Source organism: Arabidopsis lyrata (genome assembly GCF_000004255.2).
Source record: "Arabidopsis lyrata subsp. lyrata unplaced genomic scaffold ARALYscaffold_4, whole genome shotgun sequence".
Lineage (NCBI taxonomy): Eukaryota > Viridiplantae > Streptophyta > Magnoliopsida > Brassicales > Brassicaceae > Arabidopsis > Arabidopsis lyrata.
The window spans coordinates 10,526,492-10,535,256 of record NW_003302552.1 but is presented as its reverse complement, the minus strand read 5'-3'; the positions used below and the strand labels follow the sequence as shown (position 1 = coordinate 10,535,256).

Below are 8,765 nucleotides of genomic sequence, written 5' to 3'. Positions count from 1 at the left end.
TATAGACATATCAATGGTCTTGGTTGATGCTGATGTAAGTAGGATTTTGTTTGTCAACAATGAATAAGTGTTTAGCAAATTGTTTTAAGTATTTATGTTAGTAGATTGGTTTACCATTTATTTCTTATAAATGCAGGGTAACAAGATTCAAGCAGCAATTAAGAAAGAACACCTCCAGAAGTTGCAAAGTGGAATCAAGAAAGGAGAGTGGAGAATATTTGACGAGTTTTCAGTGAAGAAGGCAACAGGAATGTATCGACCAACAACTCATAACTACAGAATTGTATTTGAGTACTCTACTGTCATCTCCCCCTCTGAGACGATTTCAGAATCGATTTGGCTAGATTTGGTTCCTTTTAATTCAGTACTAAGTGGTACCTTAGATCAAAACAAGTTGGTTGGTGAGTTTTTTTAAAAGCTTACTTTTTTTGTGAGTTTTTGTACATGTATATTGTACTAAATAATGTGTTTTACCTTTGCTATAGATATCATTGGCCAACTGGTGAATGTTGGGGAAATCCAAAGCGTGGATGTCAAAGGCAAGCCTACCAAGAAGATTGATTTCCAACTAAGAGACACTGAGTGAGTGTTTTATATAATATCTATAATAAGTCTTTCTTTAGAGTTTATTTTGATCATATTTACTTTTGATTTTGAATTTCTATCTTTAGCGATAACCGTCTACCATGTTCACTGTGGGGAAGATTTGCTGATCAAATTAGCAAAGTGTCAAAAGATTCTATTGGGGGACAGGTCATTTGTTTGATCCGGTGGGCTAAGTTGTGCCATTACAAAGGTATTGCATGACATATTTGTCGGATAACTCCATATATTACGTAAAATATTGTTACTGATTGAAAACCATTCTGTTTTTCAGAAATCAGAAGTATTTCAAACTCTTTTGATGCTTCTGACGTTTTGATCAACCCTGTCTTGACAGAGGTGGATGATTTTAGGCAAATGTGAGTGTTGTATTTTCATCTAACTGTCTCTTTATATATCTAAATATAAATTACGAAAACTAACTAATTCTACGTTTCTCAGGCTTCCTTCTGATGGACTTGCATTGACAATAATGGAACCTAAGCCTAGATTCCAGCCTCTCAAGGTGCGTGAAGAGAGATCCAAACAATTCCCAAGGAAGACTATTGCTGAGCTAAAGGCCTCTCTCGAGGTATCACAGATTTAATATTTGTTGTCTTTTATTATTTTTATCTTAGTTAGCTAATTTAGCTGACTCCTTCATCTGTTCTAAGGTTGAAAAGGTCAAGCTCATCTGTACCATTTTGTCAATTGACTTGGACTGGTCCTGGTATTATTTTGCCCACATCAAATGTAACAGAAAAGTTCTCAAAAGCAATAAACTTCTTAGCTCTGGTGCCAAGAAGATAATTTGGAGGTGTGACAAATGTAATACAAACGTATCCTCTGTTGAAGCAAGGTAATTGTTGCTATACTATTTGGTATCTGCCTTTACTTTTATCATATTCTACCATAAATTTTTATTTATATTGAATATAATTCTTAATTGCATAGGTACTGGCTGCATCTAGACGTTATGGATAACACAGGGGAGAGCAAACTTATGTTGTTTGATAGTTTTGTTGAACAAATCATAGGTATTCCAGCTTGTGATCTCGTGGATCCCACAACTGAAGAGGTATTTTCTAATTGTATTCATTACATTTCGTTTTATTTACTTTTTGGTAAATATATGATACACTTCCTGTATACTATTAAATGCAGCTTGATGATCCCCTGCCACTCCCTGATGTTGTGAAAAACATCATTGGTAAAACATACCAGTTTGCTCTTTGTGTTGAGCAAGATAATATCTCAAGAGGAAATGATGAATACAAAGTTTCTGAGGTTTTAACAAGTCAGAACCTTAATCACCCTGCCCTTGAACCTGAAGTTGATTATCCTGTTGATCTTTCATCCATGAGTTCCAGTGACCAGGTAATACATTTTCCTCATTTCAGTGTGATTTATATGATGTGATAATCTTTGTTGTTCCTTACTCGCCTAATTAAAAATTCATAATGTTTTTAGGTTTTGATGCTGACTAATAGTTCTCATCATGATGACACTACTAATACTTCACTGTCTACACCATCATCAAAGAGAAAAGAAGATACTTCGGATAGATCTGATCAAAACTCCACAAGCAAGAAACAATGCACTGGAACACAATCTGATGTGAAAGACAATTGTGTCATTGATTTAGACACTCCGGAGAAAAATGATCAGTCTACTGATGTTAAAGTCGATGGTGTCATTGCTGTAGACAATTCGAAGGAACATGATCAGCCTAAGTTCATACACAAACTTGATGAGGCAGGTCAAGAAGCCATCAACAAAGTAGCTGAAGCAGAACAGAAGAAAGTTCTTTTGAAGAAGATTAAGGTTGAGAAGCTCGAAGGCCAGAAGGGAGCAAAGTGAGTTGAGGGAAGACTCAACTATTTAAAATAATGTTGATCTCATGGATTGTTTTTTTTGTTTTCTTTTTCTATTAGGTTTTTTTCTTACATTTCTATCCTATTTTTTATGTTCTGTTTTTTCAAACAACATCTTATCAAACATTTTTTCCTTATGTTTAAATTTCTATCTAAGAGTTTTATTTTAGAAGGTTTATCATTGTTGTGTTACTTATTTGATTATTTGTTCTATCCTCCTAACAATAACCATTCCAGAACCACTATTTAAGCCAAAGCTTATAATAGAACTCTTTAGTATGGCCTAATTACATATGTTCATATCAGATTGGATCGTGGAGAAGAGACCAAGCCATAATCATATGCTTTCTCCGGTATATCTAACAAAAGACATATCTTATTTATTCTACTTTAGAAACTATCCATAATCCTAAAACCATTATAACTCAAATTAAACTATAGCATGATGACTTTAACAAGACTTACTTATTTTAATCGCTTTGTCCAGACTGATATTTATCCAATTTTTTTTAACTGTTTTAGCATAATCCTGCAAATAAATCAACAAACAGTTAATTAATACACAATATCAGTTGAATTAGTTGTATGTAAGTTTAGATTCTTCATAAATTTGTTAATATAATTTTGTAATCTTAATAACAATAAAATATCTAAATTATATCCAAAATCTAAAACAAGTTCTACAACAGCTTCCTAATAATTTATCTTGAATCCGGATTCAATATTGAGTATCTTGAAGACCTAAATTTATGGAAACTGTGATTATATGGAATCATTTTTAATCATTATCTACCTCATATTTAAATAATCATAAATGAGATATATCAAACAAACACATCGAAACGATTCATATTTCCATATCTAATCCTAACTATATTCTTTGAATCTGTTCACTCATATTCGTTTATATATACCTATATTTTTTTCTCATATCATCACAGAAACCATCGACTCCTCTACATTCAATGCAAAGAAACAAACGTGTATATCCCATGGAGTTGGTTCACAGTGTATCTGATTTGCATGTACACTCTACAACATGGAGGATTTATGTTAAGATGTGTATGTGGGAAGAGGATTTGGGTTCTGCTGGATCTGAAACAATCATGATGTTGGGAGATGAAAATGTATCAAGCTTTTACTTTCTATTTAGTTTTATCTTGCAATAAAACTATTTTTATGTTTATCATACAAGTACTTAAAATGTTTTTGGTTCTGTAGGGTAGAAGAATCGATGCAAGGATTCCATCTGGAACATACCTTTGGAATTTTCGACCATTACTGAAAGAAGGATTCTGGTTTCATCTGTCTGATTTCCAGGTTATCCAACCAGAGAACAGAATCAGATATACACCATCTCTATTTGAAATCAGGTTTATCTCGGAAACAGGAATGTGGCCTGTGAAACAGAGATCATGGAGTAACTTCTTTGAGTTTGTTTTTCCTATTGAAGTCCAGTATGCTATGGAATCGAATAAAGAATTTGTGACTGGTAAAGATTTCTAGAAATTTTTTTAATGTGGAATCCATATATTTTATATTACACTGATTATAGTTGGTTTTTATTGTTCATTTTTTGAGTTTAGATGCTATTGGTGTGATTGCTGGTGTCAATACTGATCGAAGATTTCCTTATGTGTGTCCTCGGGGAGGGTCAGACAATGAGTCAAGATTTGTGGCTTTTAAGATAAAGGACAATATGTAAGTTTTTCTCTTAATATATTCTTTTCTATATGTAAGATCAAAGATGTTTTTTGATATTTTCAGAGCATATAAGCATAATGCAATTCATGAAATATCATTTAGGGGTGGAATAATTGAGTGCATTGCTGTTGGTACGTGTTGTGATTTCTTTATGACCAACTGGTCTGCTAAGGTCGACTCGGTTACTTATAATTATGAACCAATCGTGGCTGTTCTTCGCAACTGGAGAATTACAGAGTTTGATGGTTAGTTCTAAAAATTCTTTGTTTCCTTCTGTTAATTAGACTATCTTATGTGTTTGAAATAGTTATTATTTCTAAATTATATATTTTACAATTGTTCTATAGGAAGAAATGTCTTGATGAGTCAATTTGGTTGTTCCCGTTTGTATCTTGATCCAACTTTCTATGACTTGGATATTCCACAATACGTGTAAGTGTCATTTTTACCAATTATACAATTGACTATTAATGTTACAAGGAGACACACTAATTTGGTCTATGTTATTTCACAGTCTTAGCTTCACTGATGAAGATGAACATGAAGATGATGATGACTAAGAGAATCTGATGATGGAAGTTCCATTGATGTTTTATTTTCATTGGTTTTATCTATTTAGGTTGTTATGATTCAAATTTCGGATTGATAAATTTTTTATTTATGTTTCAAACAATGTTATCCTACATTTGCTATCAAGTTATTCTCATGAATTGCTCTTTAACATTTTAATTTCATAACTCTTTATAATCTCCTTAACTCTTTATATTCCATTGGTTTGATGTTTTCTAAATTATTATCATAAGAGCTACTAAACGACAAAGTATATAGATTTCTTTTGATATAACAGTTCACTCAAAATCTTCTCAAAACCAATCAAAAGCCTTTTGGAAAAATATGGATACACAATCTATAAAATATATTATTAGCTACTATCGAAATGATTTGTATTCATCTATACATATAATATAAATACTTCATTGGGAAGTAAAACTAATAAAATCCTATACTGTAAAACAATAGTCATCATTCAAAACCGGATTTTTGGCTTTTGATATACCCAATGTCTATCATTTCTAGCTGACATAAAACGTAAACAAAACACTTGAGTAGTTTTTTGAAAGGAATGTTATACTTATTAGTATTTGTTTAAATTATCAGAATCCAGACTATCAAAATTTTTAACCAACTTATATTTATTTTGTTTGCTCTCTAATTCTCTTCTCTTCCATTAACAAGACAACCGTGAAGTAAAACTAAACCTAAATGTCAAACTCTTCCTATCCCATGGATTTTGTTTCTGATTTGAACAACGAGAGAATGAACTGGAAGGTTCATTTAAAGATCTTGAGTATTTGGAATCTTCATTCCACACCAAATTCGAGTATGGTTACAAGCATGATTTTGGTTGATGAGAAGGTATGTGTTACCTATGAGTTATAGTTTATTTTTAGTTTTATTTGTTTTATCACAGACTTAGTTGTGGACATCTTACAATATCACAACTCTTATAAAATCTCTTATGTAGGCAAACAAAATCGATGCTGTAATCCCAAATGGTCTCTACAGACACAATTTCAAAAAGAATCTCAAAGAAGGTGAATGGTACTTCATGTCTGATTTCAACGTTGTTCCCCAAAATCCCATTTCTAGATACTCTTGGCACCCTTTCATGATTCAATGTAAGTGGGAAACAAAAATGGTTCACATAACTCCTAGATCAATCAACAATTACATGGATTTCATTGATTATGATGAAATCAAATATGCTGGAACACAAGAAAAGGAGTATGTAACTGGTAAGTTCTATATACATAATTTAGATATATTGTCAAGAGTCATTAATCTGAATATATTTGTTTTCCTGTGTAGATGCTATTGGTTTGATAACAAGTGTGTCTCCCATTCGAACAGTGCCTTTTGTCTGTGGTATAGGACAAACTGATTATGAAGCAAGACATGTGATGTTCAAGATTAAGGACAATGAGTAAGTTTAGCTTCTCTGTTTATTATGTTTACTGTTACATTAGAATTTTAGGAAGCTAGATTGTATTAACCTGAATAATCTCTATGTTATTTATATTTTTAGTGGCAAAAAGATGATATGTGTTGCAGTTGGAGAGTCTTGTGAGATGTTTGTTAACAAATTGTCTACACGTTTAAGTTCTCTTAGATACAACAATGATCCTATCGTGGTTGTTATGCGATTCTGGAGGATCTCAGAAATAAAAGGTGCTTAACTATATTGAATTACATTATTTCTATTAATTTGATCAAAAACTATATATGCATATTTATTTAATCTAAAACTCTCTTTGTTAATTCCTCTATAGGGTCACCTTGCTTAATGAGTGTAGCTGGCTGTTCAAGGGTTTTTATTGATGAACAATTTTCAGATTTCGATAACTACAGATACATGTAATTTCATACTTTATGGTTTTCTTATATTTTAATTAATATGAGATTAAGATAACTAATATTTCCTCTTTGCTTTTATAATTTAGTCGATCATTTGCAATCGCCGAGGCAAATGATGATCAGATGGAGGAAGTGGATTCTAACTAAGACAAAGCTAGGAGGATAAAATTGAATCATCTGTTTTATCAGTTTGTACTTTGATATATTCCTGTTATCTCTTTTTGTTTTTTGTTATTTGACTATCTTTTAATTTTAAGATTTGCAGAGCCTTTTAATTATGTTTAAATGTACTTTGCCAAAAATCATTTGCATTGTTATGAACTTATATCATTCGTGAATATGATGGACCTTTAATGTCAGTACGTTACAACTTAAATAAGTTACTGAATAGTTTTTTTTTTTGTTAACCAAATAATCTTTCTCTTATAATCTGTTATGAACTATATTGGAAATGAAAATACTAAAAAAAACTGTTTTCCAATGCAAAGATTTTAAAAAGTTGTAGCATTGTGATTCTATATATTCTATATTGAATGTATTATTTTGTTTCGTAAACCCCCCCCCCCTCTCACCCTCTCCCCCTCTCCCCCCATTCTTACAAGTTTTAAGCTTATTTGATATTGTATTTTAAGCTTATATTAGGTTTCTGAGATGTCATAGAAAGACAGTAATTTTGAAAACCAAAAAAGCTGTTAACTTTTGCCAATACATCAATCATATGCAATGGTCAAGTTTTGCAAATTGGTTGTCACATATAATGTTTTGTTTTCTCTACTTTAGTAATATATAAAAATGATTTTTTTGGCTTTTCTAAATTGTTGCTATTGGTCATGCAATAGGTTTGGCCTTTTCAAGATGTGTATAAATACATATATTGATTTCTACATATATTACACTCAAGTTCTCCTAAGAGTTTCCACAAACAAAAAAATCTCTAGCTTTCATCCTTTTCAGCCGATTACTCTAATCTTTTTCAAATGAATAATTTTTTAACTGATTTAACTCTTGAGAAGAAGGAATGGTTTGTAGTTGTTAAGATCTTGAGCATTTGGAATCATTCTCCCAAGCATCCTAATGATCACACTACCATGATTTTGGTAGATGAAAAGGTATATGTTATTTTCTCCTTTTTATATCATTTTTTATATAGATTTATTATAGATAATGAGGGAGACAAATCTTTTTAACGTTTTATATTTCAGGGTACCAGAATTGATGCTGTTGCTCCTCCAGATTCATACAAGAGGAATTTTCCTAGAAATCTCAAAGAAGGAAAGTGGTACTTTCTTTGGGATTTTGATGTGATCCCACCTTCATCCCATGAAAGGAACTCTAATCATCCTTACCAACTTTCTTTTAATAAGAAGACAACTATGGCTTACTACAAAAAGAAATACACTTCCGAATTCCTGCAGTGTCTTGATTTTCCAAGGATCAATAAACCATCAGAAGAAGAGAAGCAATTCGTTGTTGGTAAGATTCTGGATTAGAGTTTCAAATTTTTTATATTATTTTTTATTTACTCTTAGATCCTAATTTTTGACTTATTCCCATATTTAGATGTTGTTGGAGTGGTTAGGAGTGTCTCTCCTATTGGAAGACTACTTGAAAGAGGGAGTGATTTGGATTCAAGCTATGTTACTTTTACATTAAAGGACCTTGCGTAAGTTTTATTGGAAAATCAATATAGTCTACGTCTATATGAGTTGTATTAGTTAACAGATTTTCAAAAGTGTCATTATATTTTTATTATGTATCATTACATGTAGTGGCCATTCCATTAATTGTGTTGCAACCGGAAGTTTCTGTGAAGAATTTGTTATGAAGTATTCTAGCAGAATAAGTGATGTGAATTATCACAATCAACCAATCATGGTTGTTCTGCGTTTTTGGAGGATATCAGAGTTTGGAGGTGATGTTCTCCAAACTAATTTTATGATTCCTAATCCATATTTGACTGTATTATGGATTATTGTATCCATATATTGCTAACAAATTTCAGTACATACTAATTATGGTATTTTTGTGTGTTTTTAGGTAAACCTTGCTTGATTACGAAAGGAGGTTGTCCAAGAATTTTCATTGATGAAAATTTCTCTGACATTAACAGAGACTGCTACATGTATTTCCACAGTCTATATGAAATTTAAATTGGTTTATTTATATATAAGTTTTTATATTCTTATGTTA

At 31.5% G+C, this 8,765-nt stretch overlaps 1 protein-coding gene across 1 annotated transcript; it reads left to right on the top strand.

The window, feature by feature from the left end:
* Nucleotides 1-76: 76 nt before the first annotated feature.
* On the top strand, nt 77-2,503 carry LOC9316925. Its single transcript, XM_021029549.1, has 9 exons — nt 77-401; nt 486-582; nt 672-796; nt 878-962; nt 1,045-1,174; nt 1,257-1,441; nt 1,537-1,660; nt 1,747-1,959; nt 2,053-2,503. The coding sequence occupies exons 1-9, from the start codon at nt 131-133 to the stop codon at nt 2,440-2,442; spliced, it is 1,620 nt and encodes a 539-aa protein (XP_020885208.1). The 5' UTR covers nt 77-130; the 3' UTR covers nt 2,443-2,503.
* Nucleotides 2,504-8,765: the final 6,262 nt, after the last annotated feature.

Bases quoted from the DNA above. Each gene is read 5' to 3' on its own strand.
- LOC9316925 (XM_021029549.1), top strand. From the start codon at position 131: ATGCAGGGTAACAAGATTCAAGCAGCAATTAAGAAAGAACACCTCCAG. The intron at 402-485 runs GTGAGTTTTTTT...CCTTTGCTATAG, and splicing joins AGATCAAAACAAGTTGGTTG to ATATCATTGGCCAACTGGTG. The intron at 1,442-1,536 runs GTAATTGTTGCT...TTAATTGCATAG, and splicing joins GTATCCTCTGTTGAAGCAAG to GTACTGGCTGCATCTAGACG.